The 16,683-nt window shown below is 37.6% G+C and overlaps 1 protein-coding gene across 1 annotated transcript in view; it reads right to left on the bottom strand.

Moving 5' to 3' along the window:
- The window catches only part of LOC137293987 (nuclear RNA export factor 1-like), a 29,979-nt gene that overhangs the window by 11,944 nt on the left and 1,352 nt on the right, over positions 1-16,683 (bottom strand). The window contains exons 3-15 of the mRNA XM_067824894.1: positions 15,927-16,047; positions 14,130-14,197; positions 12,973-13,040; positions 11,404-11,487; positions 10,188-10,292; positions 8,889-8,960; positions 8,139-8,208; positions 7,593-7,681; positions 6,311-6,418; positions 4,876-4,985; positions 2,464-2,500; positions 1,940-2,008; positions 1,662-1,778 (exon numbers count right to left, since the gene is read on the bottom strand). Of these exons, the coding sequence (XP_067680995.1) occupies positions 1,662-1,778; positions 1,940-2,008; positions 2,464-2,500; positions 4,876-4,985; positions 6,311-6,418; positions 7,593-7,681; positions 8,139-8,208; positions 8,889-8,960; positions 10,188-10,292; positions 11,404-11,487; positions 12,973-13,040; positions 14,130-14,197; positions 15,927-16,047 (1,118 nt within the window). The remainder of the gene's footprint in view (positions 1-1,661; positions 1,779-1,939; positions 2,009-2,463; positions 2,501-4,875; positions 4,986-6,310; positions 6,419-7,592; positions 7,682-8,138; positions 8,209-8,888; positions 8,961-10,187; positions 10,293-11,403; positions 11,488-12,972; positions 13,041-14,129; positions 14,198-15,926; positions 16,048-16,683) is intronic.

Raw genomic sequence — 16,683 nt, 5'->3', positions numbered from 1 at the left:
TTATCATAATACAATAAACCATATACAGCAAATTTGGATTAAAGAGTGAAAAAAACAAAATAAAGTTCCCCACACAACTTTCCTGTGAGAGAGAAGTGACAAATATGGCTGGTCATGTGGCCAATATTGGCACCAAAATATGAAGGAAAGGGAGGGTACTCATGGGTGAGTATGATTTTAGGTCCTTTTCTGAAGAGGGGAACTTCAAGGGATTTTAAGTTTCCACTAAAACTTCGGATAGGAGGAGTCAAGCAAATAAACATGATTTGGGATAAGGAAAAATAATACTCTTTTAGTTTATTTACTTCCAACGAACAACAATGATTTTTTCACAATCTCTAAAGCAAGCAATATAATAACATCTTGCTTTAAAGGTCACATGCAACGTAAAACACAACTTTGCAGATTCTGGTACTTTTGGGTATGCATTTACCGAAACAAATCATAAAAAATGCCAATTCAACCTATAAAGTTGAAAAAAAACGCGATGAAAAAAAAAGCCCGCGAAATCGGAGTTCAAACGTTTCACTAAATTCCCCCCAGCACTGGGGGGAAAACTGGTTTCAAAAGCTGTGCTGCGCTGCGCCGGTGACGCATGCGCAGTAAATAGATTCGCGGAGCTCGAAACAGTACGCATGCCTAGCGTCTGAGGTTGTGAGCAGTAGTCTAATCTTGGTTGTGTACACAAACAAGTAAATAATCTACTCGTTACGTAATAAAACTTGTTGATTGTGGTAAGCAGTCTCTGTCACAGAGAAAGCTCAGTGTCTGGTTTATTCACACCTATATGTCTGCCTGCCTGTCTGCTAAAGACAACGTGCAATACACAGCTTCAATCATTGACCACGTGCAATTTGAACTTAACACCTATCAGACTATACGACATAAAGAAAATAAGTTGATTCATGACGCGTGCACCCGAGTCCCGTGTCTGCCACATTATGTAATTAGGCACGTGTGATACACATGACAGGTTTTTACGTCTGTGGGTTGCAAACATACTACATCCATTTTTTTCGGATGACTGGATCTGACGGAAACTGGTGCAAACTCTTGTCAGTTTCAAGTCCTGCTTTGTACTTGGACGAATGACAGATTCCAGGCACGCAGTAATTGACCATCTCTACTGACATGATTTTTAATTGGATCGAGCGCAAATTCAGAGAACATGTATTTTCCAAACCCAACATCACTCTGTACATTCTTCATGGATAACGACTTCTTTTAGTGTATATGATTTTGTTTGACAACAGTATATGAATCCACACTGAAACGACGCATCAAGTACACAAAAAGAAGTTGTTATCCATACAGAATCTTACTGTCTTGGGACTCGCCATACTTCTAAAATGCCCATCAAACAGATCATCTTTCTGTACACACAATGAACCCTCAGCATATCAGCAATGAAACAGCCAATCGGAAACCGTCGTTACACTTGAGTGCATATCCACCCGGTATGACTGGGTTCGGTCTCCCGCAGGCTTCATTTCGGAGGAAGTAAGCTCAAGTACAAAATATTGCACTTATAATTTTGTTTATTTGTTTTTTTAAAAGCAGCAGTGTATATTATATGTCATGAACAAGTGATAAATGTGTTTTAATTATGTTTGATTTTTTGGTTGCATGTGACCTTTAACTAGACGACAACTGCAACTCACCTGTTCGTGGTAAGCATCTAGCAAAGGCTGTCTGTTGTCAGCATCATATATCGAGTAGAACTCCCTCAGGAATTTCACCACTATATTTTGGATATCTTCATTGACAAAGTAACTTTCCTGAAAACAAGGATCAGACAATTCTGTTACAATACAATTGACATCAATGTCCTATCTTCTTATCAAAAGCTATATGTGTCCATGAGTTGCATTAAACAGCATCTGAGTTACACACTGAACACTTTTTGAGTAATATGAAAACTACATGAACGGCCATATACCTTTGTTCTGGGCAACACTGTGCTTGTTTCCAACTCAAATGTAATTGGCGCCGGCAGCACGTGACCATCCTGCAACAGAAGTAACATGTCTCATTGTAAATGGTAAGACACGTAATGTATTTATTATCATGGCAATGGGGTGAAAAGTACAATATGGCAAAATCTAACCTAAGCCCATCCAAAACAAAATATATATAAATTTTGGATTAGAAAAGTTTCCAACTGAATTTTTTTCATCATCAAAATTTACAATATGTATGGAAAGGTCTATTTCAAAATTCAGATAACACTTGGTTTAAATATCGAAAAGAACAACTTTTACATTGGTAGCTCATGACATGGATCTGATAAAGATGGTTCAGTTTCTACAAAATGAAACTTATATAGGTTTATGCTTCAGGTTCTATGGGGGTGACAAAACAGAGGATGAAGAGAGAAGAGAAGACCAAAGTATTCACTCATTGGAATGATGTAAGAAAAAGTAAGTATCAAGTTCCATTCTTTTTCAATGCATCTCTACTCACCAGATTTATGACCTTAGGGAACCGCTTGCGTACAGCACTGCAAAATTTCATGTCACTTTTCTAAGTATACTGAAATATGCTTCACAGAGAAACAGTAATCATCAAAGTGATCAATGAACTAATGCGCTGTCATTAATTATGTAAAGTGACAAATACATAATATGTTCCTCATATCTTTCCTAAACAATTCTGAAATCTTTATTGCATTCATGATACATATCATCACTAGCAAAGACGTATTTCAGGCAAAGAATAAAATGATATTTCTATTTCAGATAAAAGCTTCTTGTCACAAATGGTTTGAATTTTCCAAATATACAGATAATAACTTTTCAACAAATGATTGCATGAGGACGGTCAATAATATATCATTGAGCATCCTCTGAACTGTGGTCCACAGACTGGGGAAAGCAAGGCAACTGGTAACTAAATAAAAGGGTTGCTTTATTCCAATATGATGGATATGGACACTGAAATTTATTGATTCATACAAGTGATACACTAAATTCATGGGGGAGGTGCCAGTGTTCTAAATGCTAGCACAAAACAGATTTACTGGCAAATTTTGCATATTACAAAGTCATTGATGCATTACAGGTACATCACAAGTCACTAACTGTACCTATTCAGATCTTAAGAAAAGACACATGCTTCCTTATGTGACAAGAACTCATTTTTTGCTACATCCCATGTACAAAATCTTCCCCGATGAACATGAACTGAAACTACTACCTCCAGAATGAAAAAGAACATTTTTTCCCTCAACATCTTGTCATAAGAAACAATTATCAATAAATGCTATCAAAATATTTTATTATGACAGAATTTAAACCTTTTGTTTAAACTTGAAAAGATTTCTTCTTTTAACTGGTGATTTGAGTTCTTGCATGAACATGTAATATTTGCTATGTTCCATGTTTCTCCAACATGTCCGTGGTTTGTGTCATAAGGTTGTCTGCGGGCAAATGACAACTCGAACATATCATCTGTTGGTGATATGAATTTACAAGCTTTCACACTGTAAAGACACCTCAAATCTGATAGTGTAGTGCAAGAATCTGTATATAGCAACCTTATGATGATGTGATGATGTTACAATGTTCACGCACATTTAATCCCAGATGTTGCATCATCTAGACTGTCATTTTCAGCAAATGGCGTCATCTCTATCCCGAGTCCCGACCACTCCTGTCTTAGGTTGTCTCCCCTTCTGAGAGATCTTACCCGTCATCAGAGCCAGTCGCATCACTCGAGTCACGCCACAGGCAGTCAGTACTGACTCATCTATTGGGATAATGCCATGTCAATTTCAGGGATTGTGATCAAACTTTTTCAGTCTGACCTCACTGAAACTGAGCAACATTATCTGTCTCACAGACACTTGTGATCTCATTTTGCAGTATTCCCTTTTTGGTCCATTTGTGGACATATTCACCATGCTTATTCAAGTATGTGACTTGGAAGTTGATGCAATGCATGAAGGACTTAATGAATACAGACTTTTTTTAACAAGCATGTTTGACAATCTTGAAATAGTACCACAAATATGTCTCTACAGGATGTCCTTGCTCACTTCACAAGGATGTAGGCATATTCATGGTAGTGTCATTACCAGATAAACCCAGCCCACTCTGCATACCAGAGTTTAATGAGGATACTCAAAGGTACTATTGCATCCAAGCATCACATTACAACCAGTGGCACCACAACACCAAACATTAGAAAGTAATGAGGGCACATAAATTTGGATAAATTTTCTCAAAATTTTCTGAATCTTCTTTACATAACAAATCTGATTTCAAATCTTAGCGCTTGGTATAAAATAGATTGTTTTTCCATCTCATTACTTATAAGGTACATATTGGATGGCTATTTGATCATTGACAAATCAGAAGGCTTTCACACCATCAAAGTTAACTCGGATTTTTAACAGCTGAGAAGATATAAGTTCCAAAGCAACTTCACTTTTTATATTAACTTATAAACAATTAATGGTTGTCATGGAAACAGATTCCATATATGTAGTAAAAATAAAGTACATTATTAGTTGTACAGACTTAACATTACAGCCAACATTGTAGTTTTATCAGTGTCAAGAGACTTGTAATGCAGCTGTTTATTAACAGTAAATTAAGCTTTGTCGCTAGACTTGTACAGATGGTCAATGTAAATGGTCAATTAATTTTCCTGTGAGTGTAAGGAGACTTGTATTGCAGGTTTAAGGCAGGACAGTATCACACATGCCACACTCATGCTGCCGACACCACCAACTGAGGGAGGCTGAGGGGGCACCGCTGCCACCAGTTGAGTTGTCTCACTTGTCACCTGTCCGTCGGCTGGATGGGTGGTGCAAGGAGTCATCCCGATCGATGGTGCAGCATCCCGTCAGACAACGGAGCAACCATACATTACCTAATGTACTGATTACGGTCTTTGAAGCGATCGCACAGATCATTGCCATCTAGCTGAATGTGATCCAGTTTCCATCCACTGATCTTGTCCAGTTCCTCGATGCTCCGTAGCTGAAACAGGAAAAAGAGAACAGGTCCCAAACAACCAGGTAGAAAGAAACCACCTAATGGATCAATGGCTTGGTTTGCTTGTTCCTTGATGCTGTATTCAGGGGCGGTGGAGTAGCCTGGTGGTTAAAGCGTTTGCTCGTCACGCCGAAGACCCAGGTTCAATTCCCCACATGGGTACAATGTGTGAAGCTAATTTTCTGGTGTCCGCCTCCATGATATTGCTGTAATATTGCTAAAAGCAGCTCAAAACTAAACACACTCACTCACTGATGCTGCATTCTACATCATCACAGGGACTTGTGAAAACATATCTATCTTACTGAACACCTCAATGTTAATTTTGAACTGTTTGGAAACAAGAGTATCGCATCCTACACTTCAGCAAACCTGCACAAATCAATTTCGAATCTTGCATCTTGCTGTTTTTCCTACAGCTATTGTCTTAGTAAAGTCACCTTGCTGGAATTCCCCTTCTATAATATTCACAGGGACAAAATTTGAATGCATTGTCAAAACATACTTATCGGAATATGAGGTAAATCTTTTCATCACTAAATTTTGAAGACAACACAAGAAAAACAAATTTAGAGTTTTCTCCCTTAGTTTGATTTGTACTCGCAAAATATCAGTAATTTCTGTGCATCATGTATGATTCAATAGTTTTCAAGATAAAGAAGTACTACCACGAAATACCGAATGAGCTGGCATTGGCAGCAGGGTACATCACAATGTATCTCGCTTGTAAGTGGGGTACTTATATTCCAGTATATCACAGAAGCCATTAGGAATTTAACACAAGAGTCATCAGGAGATGGCATATACCCCTGGCAGCCGGATATTTGAAGGAACAAACCATCTGACAGTTACTTTAAGTCCAGCTTGATGTTTTCTAATATGTTTTCCAAATTGTTTCCATGGAAATCATGAAATATATAAATGCCAAAAACCTGTAAATAGCAAAAAGTACCATTTTGGGATCTGCCTCACATATCTGACAAGTTTTGCTGAAAGATATTGAGAAGTTTTCGAGTTGTGCTCCAAAAACAAAGCCAACCCCTCGCATTTGAGACAAAGTCCAAATCGTTTCCTTGGAAACCAAGAAAACTAAAATGATAAAAATCTGTAAATAGCAAAGGCACCACCTTAGGTTTCGTTTGACATATCTAATAAATTTTGTGGGAATATATCAAAAGTTAAGCTCTTGAAACAAAATTATTACAGAAGGATGAGGTGACGAGGTCCCTGCATCACATGTCAAGGGATAACAAACATGTGTAAAGGTAACTTAAATTGTGTTGTAGGTAATGTCCAGATTCTGTCCTTACCTGGTTCTTGCCAAGGTCAAGTGAAGTAATGCCAGGTGCAGCTGAGACCATGTCCGCCACATGTGTTAAAGACAGCAGGCGATTGTTGTTCAAGTTTAGACTTGTAAGCTGGAACATGAAGCATTTAGTTTGTTCATTGTTCAGGAAGAAAGTAATCAAAGCAATAATCTCCACAAGTGGGATATGATGGCATCTGTCTACAAAGAGCTTCACCATCCGATCCTTTTGGTCGCCTCTTATGACAAGCTGAAAAAAATTCTAAACCGATCTTCAGAGATAAAATCCCTCACAAGGTCAAGCTAACCAAATCATGTCAAAATGAGTCCAGTCTAAGTAAACTTATCCCCAGTACTTTTCGTTACACTCCACCACTGTGTCTAACAAAACCTTATGGGAGGTCACGTCAGGTAACCTTTGAGACTGACCAATCAGAACACAGCTTACCAAATCATGAAAGTGCAACTTCGCACATCCCTTATGAACTTTTTATCTCGAAAAGGTTCGTACCTGAACAATTCCAAATGCTATTTAGCATACGATCACTTCTGGGTGATGCACATGGCGTACGTACAACCATGACAACGGTGAGTAAACAGTTGCTGAAAATAATGTTTTTTGACAATATTCAAGGATGTTATCTTGCGGAAATATTAGCTAATGGTAACCATGTCAACAGAAACCCCAAAGCGTATATACTGCAGGTCAAATAACTGTGTTATATGCAGATTTTTGTTTGTGGAGAGATCTGTGTTCGTGACCTGAATATTTTGAAAGTCCCTCCGATCCCTAAATAGTAGCCGTTGTCTGATTGGTTAAATCTATTTAACCGTCTCACATTTGATTGGACTGTCATTGGTTGCTCAAAGGTTACCTGACGAGACCTTCTACTAGGTTTTGTTAGACTCAGTGGTGGAGTGAAACGAAATACACTGAGAGTAAGTTTACTTAGACTGCAATGAGTCAGTAACCAAAACAACCATCCTGAAAAAGCCAGGTCACACAATTGACTAATTAAACCAAGTCAGACGACAGATCACAAAAAATCTAATCACGGTACACATAAGGTCTAAACGACACAGACAGGATATATATAGACTAACCAGGTCACACGTGGGGGCCACAGTTAAACCATGGTGACAAACATGTTCACTCAAACTTAACAAGGTCACATTAGGTCGCAATGACCCAAACAAGGTCATACCGACAAAACCATCTCCTGAATGAACAATCCATTTTTCATCAGATAACAAACACAAGTACATTTTCCTGTCAGTTACATTACCTCTGGAATGTTCTCCTTTATGACCTTGATGACATTGGACATAACATTGCTTCTGTTCAGAGCCAGGAACATACCAGCCGCTCGAAGTACTGCAAACACAGAGGTTCAAATGAATGACAGGACAAGAAACACTGAACAGGTTACTATATCACTGCTTCTGTTCAGAGCCAGGAACATACCAGCCCCTCATATTAATGCAAACACAGAGGTTCAAATGGACACCAGACAGAAAACACTTAACAGGTCACTATATCAAATTTGATATAGCCACCAATCAGAAATAAGGACTGCTGACTTGAATGTACAACATCAAACTCCATCTCTTGATCAGTGCATAAAGTCATAATTTTATTTTATCTTCGAAAAGCCTGTAACTTTGATATAGCTGTAGTTTGCTGGCTGCATGCTTTAGCCTATAGTCAATATACTTGGTCAATTTCAATGTGAGTAATATGATCTCTGTGTCAAATAAGCTAAATAAAGTATTTGGATGCTGAAATAACTTGTCTGCCTAAAGATTTACATGTTTTGTACTAACAAATTTACCTTCATCGCTATACATTGAGCTCAAATTGAGAGATCTTGTGGTTGGGTCATATCGGTCACTCATTCTTTCCTGAAATATAGAGAATTAAACTTAAAAATACAGACTTTGAAATCGTCAAAAATAGTTCAATCTTGAGTGGAATGCATTGGGATTTATTTGATTCATCTGTCAAACTATTTGCAGCCTGCAGATCACACATTGCAAACCCATTGTGGATGGAACCCATTACAGACAACAAATATTTCACTTCCTTTTCTCAAATATTATAAAATTTTAGAAAAATCTAAGTTGATATGTTTTGTCCAAGTTTGATGGTTAATACTGTGTATTAAAGTCTTAAATTATTTCATTCTAGCATGGTTTGTATTACGAATATATACAGATTCTGGTTCTACAAGGAGGCAATACAGATTCTGGTTCTATAAGGAGGCAATACAGATTATGGTTCTGTAAGGAGGCAATATAGATTTAGTTCTATAAGGAGGCAATAGAGAGTCTGGTTCTATAAGGAGGTAATACAAATTCTGGTTCTATAAGAATGCGATATAGATTCTGGTTCTATAAGAAGGCGATATAGATTCTGGTTCTATAAGGAGGCAATACAGATTCTGGTTCTAAAAGGAGGTGATATAGATTCTGGTTCTATAAGGAGGTCATGGCACTGGCAGTAAACATTATGTATTTCCAGTGTGCACAAGACAAGGTTTCGTTCGAAGCAATGCTAGAATTGCAAAACAGATTTCACACACCTGTAGTTTCTTGATAGCTGCCTCGTCCATGGGAATAATAGGTGGTTTGCTGTATGCAACATGGAGGACCATCTACAACAACAAAGTATCCCTACTGTCACCAGCAGTTTACAGAAAGAAGGGCAACAATACACTTGTAGTGATATTTACTAGGGCTGCAACAAATACACAATGTGCCAAATATGAAATGCATCATGAAAATTGGGTAACGAATATGAATAATTATTCATAAATACAACATTTCAGTTAAGTGAGTGATGCACCATATTTGACGTAGTTATAACCAGTAATCTGACTTGACACTCAAATTTGGCATGTAACAGTTTAATAGTTATAGTCCACAGTACCATGTGCAACTTTTGTCTATTAACACGACATCCACTACTGCAAGGCCAGCACATACTCCATTCTTGCATATCTCACTTTAATAAGGGCTAAGTAAAACATGCTAAGTTGAAAAACTGTAAATATTCATTCATAGCTGCTTCATGAAGGGCTACAGTTCGATTCACCAAATATGCATGTGTATCGTTACTGCCTTCATACATACTACCCACCAAAAAGTTTAGACTATTAAAAAGTAGTGAATATGTTATGTGCGTGTGTGTGTGTGCGTGCGTGCGTGCGTGCATGCGTGGGTCTTACAGTTACTAACATCGAAGATAAATTACTCCATTAACTTGGGGGAACCAACTGCAATCTGTGCACAGATGAAATGCACAAAGATCATGCATCAAAGTGCTGAAAACCATGTGCAAACATAGTGCTTGTGGACAGCAGAGTTTTAGTGTCAAGTTTTGTTAAGAATTTTCATTGAGTTTCACCTATTAATATTATTGAACTCATGACAATCTTTTCAACTTTACAAATTTGGCTTGCAATACATCAGTTCATGTGAAAACAGTACCTTTACAGATATTATTTCCCAAAATCTACTTTTACATCAGCTGAGACTGCATTTACACTACATTCTAAACTTGTGATGAGTAGACCATGGTATACAGAGCCTAGTTTTGGAACGGGAAAACCTGGTATATTTAACAGTGAAACTTACATCTACATCACAAAACCGACCTTCAAATTCATGATGGAGTAAAGAATATGAATGACAACGTTTCCTTAAAGAAACTTCAAACCTCCTAAACTATGAAATTCTTGTTGAAAGGAATATGTAACACGAGGGTCACTTCCACTATCAGCATATGTGAAGCAACTGGTTTGATTTGCTGGACAATTCATCCGTGTTTTCATAAGTGGGATGTACTTTGAATATTCCATATCTCACAATGTTTTGCCTACCTTATATCCATTTGGCATTGTCATCCTGTTGGAGAGTTTCTTGATGGCACTGCCTACATCTGGATCTTTCACATAGAATACAGCATTCTTCCCTTCGTGATGGAACTATAACAAAGGATCTGCCTTAGTCAGGTGGGTCAGTTAGGCTTATCATGTTTATATATAAATCTTACGTACTGTAAAGAATGCAACTTTTCACACATGCATGCATTTATGGTTGTCAAAGGGCTTATAGGAAGTTGCATCTGTACTTTTAAGAATACTCTGAAAGTAAAACATGCACTTACACTTCAATAAATGCTAAATTTTACAAGGAAAAGAACTACTTTCTAATTGATCATACAACCCAATTCTTTCCATCCATAAACAGACTAGTGTTTAGAGGGTGCATTAGGATTGACAACAGTTCAGCTGACCAAAAAATCAATAAGCCTATGATGTAGTAAAATCTAAATGTAAAGGGTAACAAACAAGATATTAAACACTGGATTATGACTTCAGATTTGCACTGGATTTCGGTATCTTGTAAGGATCTTATGTATTTATGATCATGTGGTGATGTGAGCTAAACTAGAACTTCTGCCATTATCCATGCAGACATGACATATTTCAAGTGCCTTCACACAAGTAAACCAGTCACACTTTGTAAAAGCTGTGTAGTATACGTGGTAAGTTCTCCAAAGTAATGCAGGTGTTGGTGCAGTGTGACATATCCAGCAAATTCGCCAGTGGCCAGATAGAAGTCACCCACTCGCCAGCCCCTGTGTCTGACTGAATATTTCACAAAGACTTTGCTATTTGTGGTATGTGACAGTTGTTACTGTTTTTAAATCTTACGTTTGTTATTACATAATGTTAATAATTTCAGTGCTAAGTACAAGGAATTTTAAATCTGAAATGTGTGTTTAATTTTCTATGGGTCTTGTGAATTTTCAGTGGGTCAAACAGACATCTGAAACATACAGGACACAATGTCCTGTTTTGTAGTGTTACTTTGAAATACCATTCTTGAACACTGCAGGGACCTACAAACAACCACCTCAACACATGTGCATAATGAAAAAAACATTAATTAAATTACTTCAAGTAGCTATTGTGGTCATTGGAAATGAAAACCATCTTAAAGTGAAGACAGTCATTAATGCATACAATCGAAGAAGAATGAAAAGAATTATGGAGCTGACATGACTGAAAAAACAAAGATGCGTATACTCACATAAATTGGTTCAAAGGGTACAGAGAGTTGACCATTGATTGTTTTCAACAAGAAATCTTTCTCACATTTTTTGCCATGTGGTACCTGTAATATTAAAAGATTACATTCAACATTTTCATCTCTTTCAAAGAAAGAATGATATAAAAATTAGTTCTATTGACTATAGAGTAAATACGCTGTTGTAAATACAATGCTGCAGCCAGCAGAAGACTGAGAAAAGTGAAATCCTGTTTGGTCCAGAATGTGCTTTAAAATGGTATTGCAGGAAAGCTCACCTAATGATATTTGATTTTTCATTTAGTAATGTTATTTCAAAGGTTGCAAATCCAATCAAGTGTGAATTGGACTTCCTACTCTTTTAGGGAGATATGTGTGCTCACAAGTTCATGTGAATTCATACAAACACTTCCACATGGTATTTTTTATTAAGAAACTCTCACATATGTTAAAGAAAACGTTAAAGGTCACATGCAACCAAAAAATCAAACATAATTATCATTTATTCATGACATATAATATACATTGCTGCTTGTAAAAAAAACAAGTACACAAAATTACAAGTGTACCACGGTGATTCAAAAGTACAATATTTTGTACTTGGGCTTACTTCCCTTGAAACGAAGCCCTCAGGAGACCGAACCCAGTCATAGACGTTGTTATCCATAAAGAATGTATGTAGAGATGTTGGGTTTTATAAATACATGTTCTCTGAATTTGCGTTCGATCCAATCAAAAATCATCTCAGTAGAGATGGTGAACTACTGCGTGGCTGGAAAATGTCATTCGTCCAAGTACAAAGCAGGACATGAAACTGACAAGAGTTTGTACCAGTTTCCGTCAGATCCTGTCATCTGAGAAAAATGGATGTAGTTTGTTTGCAACCCATAGACATAAAAACATGTCATGTGTACAAGTATCACACCTGCTTAATTACATAATGTGGCCGAGATAGGACTCGGGTGCACGAGTCATAAATCAATTTCTCTTGTTTACGGCGTGTAGCCTGATAGGTGTTAAGTTCAAATTGCATGTTAAGTTCAAATTGCATGTGGTCAATGATTGAAGCTGTGCATTACATATTGTCTTTAGCAGACAGGCAGGCAGACATATACAGGCTTTTTTCCATCGCATTTTTTTTCCAATTTTATAGGTTGAATTGGTATTTTTGATGATTTGTTTTGGTAAGTGCATACCACAAGGTATCAGAAATGGCAAAGTTGTGTTTTACGTAGCAAGTGACCTTTAAAAGATGTTTAAAATTCAGTTTTGTATGAAACTTGGTTTGTAATTGAAGGGGTGAGAATAATAACAGGGTTAACTACATTTATTGCATTTCTTCATAATGGAGTTTTTAATAATATTTTCAAACTGTTAGTTTATGTTATGCAAATAAAATCATTTCATCTTCCTTGTGTTTGACATTTCAAAGACTGCTTGGCAAACATTTACATACATTTTCTTCCCCCGATTCAAATCCTAAAACAATAAAAAAAAATATTTAAAAAAAATTGGACTTAACCTCCTTTTCAGTCTAACCCCTTCCATTGTAAAGTCGTTCTTGTGACTTACTGTAACTTTGGTCCACCTTGACTCATTGGAAATAGGCAGTCCTAATCTCTGCAGTGTATTACCATCCCCTGAAAAACAGCAGCAATGACAGCAATGTGCCAAGAGACAGAGACCCTGGTATAGTTGTCAACATGTTCTAGAGAGGTTCCATGATCATAGCCCTGAACCAATTTATATCAAAATTAGTACATCACTGTGTCTTTCTTGCACTGTTACAGGGATTTGAAACTCAATGGATTATGACAAAAGGTGTGAGTGAGTGAGTTTAGTTTTACACTGCATGCAGCAATATTCCAGCTATATGGCGGTGGTCTGTAAATAATCAAGTCTGGACCAGACAATCCAGTGATCAACAACATGATCATCGATCTGCGGAATTGGGACAATGATGACATGTTTACCAAGTCAGCGAGACTGACCACGGGATCCCACTATGATTAGTTGCCTCTTACGACAAGCTTTTTACGGCAAGCATGGCTTGCCTAAGGCCTACTCTACCCCGGGACCTTCACAGGTCTATGACAAAACGAACAAAAAAGGTGAAGGATGCTTTAATAATCAAAATGAATTACAACATTCACTCAAGGCAAATCACCCATGAAATGTTCAAACTTCAACAAAGTTTCAGTTGCAAAATTCATGTAACATTTATCAATGAAAGTGGGATATACTATAGTGTATAGGCCAGAACACTGAAAAAGTTCATTGTTCCTACGTTCAAGTTGATAAAAGATACAGCTAGCAATATCACAGCTACAGTGGAAGATGTCAAAACTGGCATTCAATAGGACTGAAGAAATAATCTGGACAATGTGCCGGATTGTAGAGCTGATGATAAATGTACAAGCCACGGATGGGACTGAGATTTTGTGCTGGTGTTGACAACTTGCCGGATTGGACAGATGCCGGTTTAACAGCTTCCACTGTATATCACGACAGCATGTGAATTACAAAGACAGGGTAAGACAAACCAGAACTGCACGAGCAGTGTTCCATGCCATGTTAATGACACACAACTTGCTAAGGACTCAAATACGCATTCACAATAAGATCACTTTGAGCATTACTTAAATATCTTCTTTTGAGCTGTGTTAGTCCAAAGAAAAATATTTCTAAAGCTGTGATCTTCAAGGGACATTAAACATGGTTCCACTCACGGTCTCTCGCTCTGTTAAACCTTCCTCTGCTGCTGCTGCTGCTGCCACCTCCTCTACTATAGGGAGTGCTGAAACAATCATTGCACATCATCAGTAACATTCCAAGCTATCAACTGGCATATACATAAGCCAGGCCCCAGATAACTTTCAACATCAGGAGCATGTACTCCTGATTTTTCGATATTGGGAGTACTGGCAAAACTAAGAATACATTTAGAGCACTGGACCTATATTTTTTAAGCTCTTTTAGTGCTAGGAGAGTTGTAAGTTAATGTTTGGCACTTATGGCTGTCTTAGAGCTAAGACAGCTTTGAAAATCTAGCATACAATGGCATACAAGTAATCTTGTGTTTTGCTTCATGTATGCAACAAAACATTGCTACGCTTGTGTAAACAGGTCAATACACAACAAGAAGACAAAGTCATCAATATCCCCACCAATGGCAAAATTATCTTCATGAAAACGTCTACTAGTTATGATGATGTCAAATGTTTTAACAAAGTGAAAGGAGGGTATGGAAAATATTTTATTCAGAATTCCAAAACTATCCCAAGGCACCTGTGCACCATCAGACCAATATATGTGCCAAGTTTGGTGAAGAAATATTGAAAGGTTTCACAGTTCTGTTCTGGAAAAGAACACTCTCACCAAATTTGAAGTCAAACTTGTTGCCATGGAAACACAGAAATATATTTCATGTAGATATCCAAAACTACCAAAAGGCAGTACACCATCAGATCTATCTATGTGTCAAGTTGGGTGAAGAAATAGTTTGTGGTTTTGATATTTCGGTCCGGAAAAGAACACATCCTCCAAATTCAGTCGCACTTGTTGCCAGGGAAACGCAAAAAAATATTTTATTCAGAATTCAAAAAACACCAAAAGGGACCAGTACACCACCAGATCTATCTATGTGTGAAGTCTGGTGAAGAAATACTGAATGGTTTGAAAGTTTTGCTCCAGAAAAGATAAATGTGCACAACGGACCATCACCAAGACGACTGGACTGAATAAACCAGACATTAAGCTTTCCCTGTGACAGAGGCTGCTTACCACAATCAACAAGTTTTTCTATGTAACGAGTAGATTATTTTCTTGTTTATGTACACAACAAAGATTAGACTACTGCTCACAACCTCACACTCCGGGCATAAGTACTACTTCAAGCTCTGTGAACCTATTCACTGTGCATGCATTATGGGCGCAGTGCAGCAGAGCTGTTGAAAACATGTTTTTCCCCAGTGCTGGGGGAAATTTAGTGAATTGTTTGAACTCCTATTTCACAGGCTTTTTTCATCGTGTTTTTTACAACTTTATAAGCTGAATTGGCATTTTTGATGATTTGTTTCGGTAAGTGCATACCGCAAGGTATCAAAATCGGCAAAGTTGTGTTTTATGTTGCATGTGACCTTTAACATGCTGAAATCTTCAAAGTGTCACCATAACCTTGAAAATAAAGTGTAGGTCACCAAAATTGTCTGGGCCCTGTGCCTTCCCAAATTGAAGCTTGGTTTTAAATATGAAGAACATCTGGTGAATGGTTCTTGAGATGTCTCGCTGACAAGGGTAAAACGTTAAAGTCCCCTTGTGACCTTGAAATGAAGGTAAAGGTCACAAACTTGACTGGGACCTGTTTTACTCTGACGAACCTAAGTACCAAATATGAAAAGAATCTAGTCAGTAGTTCCTATGATATTCCAATTCGTTTGTACGTACATATGCAGTCTTACACTATATCCCCACTTCCCGTTAATCATGTAGTGGGGAATAATGATCAAAGCTTCGCCATTACTTACAATCTGGGTTTACTTCCACCAGAATCCATGTTGACGTCGCCATCTTCATCTTCAAACCTGGAACGTGGGTTGGGGTGACCTGCCATACCTCTCCCTCGACTGTACCCACCATAGCCTCGACCTGTGTACAGTAGATATTACAATATGACAATTCTGAACACCACAAAGTAATGATGCGACCATTTCTACTATTTACTAACAGGATATTTTTCGTGAGTTGTTGACATTTAAACTCATATCTCAACAAGGAAAACTGAATGCACACATCAAAGCTATCCGGTATGCAACACAGCAAGTCAAGAACCTGACTCGGTATTGATCTATTGTCAGTGTGCAAAATTTATGCAGGTCCTGTGGTCCCTGGCTAGCAAAAATTCATTAGGACTACTAAAAGGTTGGAGTAGTCCTGATGGCCAGTGAATTTTGCATTGTTTGTATTGCTGGTTTAGTAAATCTACAAATGTTCCTTTGGATCTGTGAAGTACAGACAAGACCACTAAGCATTGTCCACTCCTGTGATCTTGTGGGAAATTTGGAAAGGTTTCTATCCCGGTACTAAGGTCATCAGGAACTACTGACATCCATGATATCAAACACTGCATTCTTTAGAATACAAGTGCTTATGGTCTTGCAATAATCCAGCAAAACAAACACAGGGGGGTGAAAGTGAAAATTAGCTTTTTCCACATACAGTGTACCACAGGCTGTGTCTTTCTCCTCGTTAAATACTGCAGGTTATCAATTACGACTGTTAACA

Source organism: Haliotis asinina, chromosome 8, assembly GCF_037392515.1.
Source record: "Haliotis asinina isolate JCU_RB_2024 chromosome 8, JCU_Hal_asi_v2, whole genome shotgun sequence".
Classification (NCBI taxonomy): Eukaryota; Metazoa; Mollusca; class Gastropoda; order Lepetellida; family Haliotidae; genus Haliotis; species Haliotis asinina.
The sequence above is the reverse complement of the archived record's forward strand: the minus strand, read 5'-3'. Positions and strand labels throughout refer to the sequence as shown.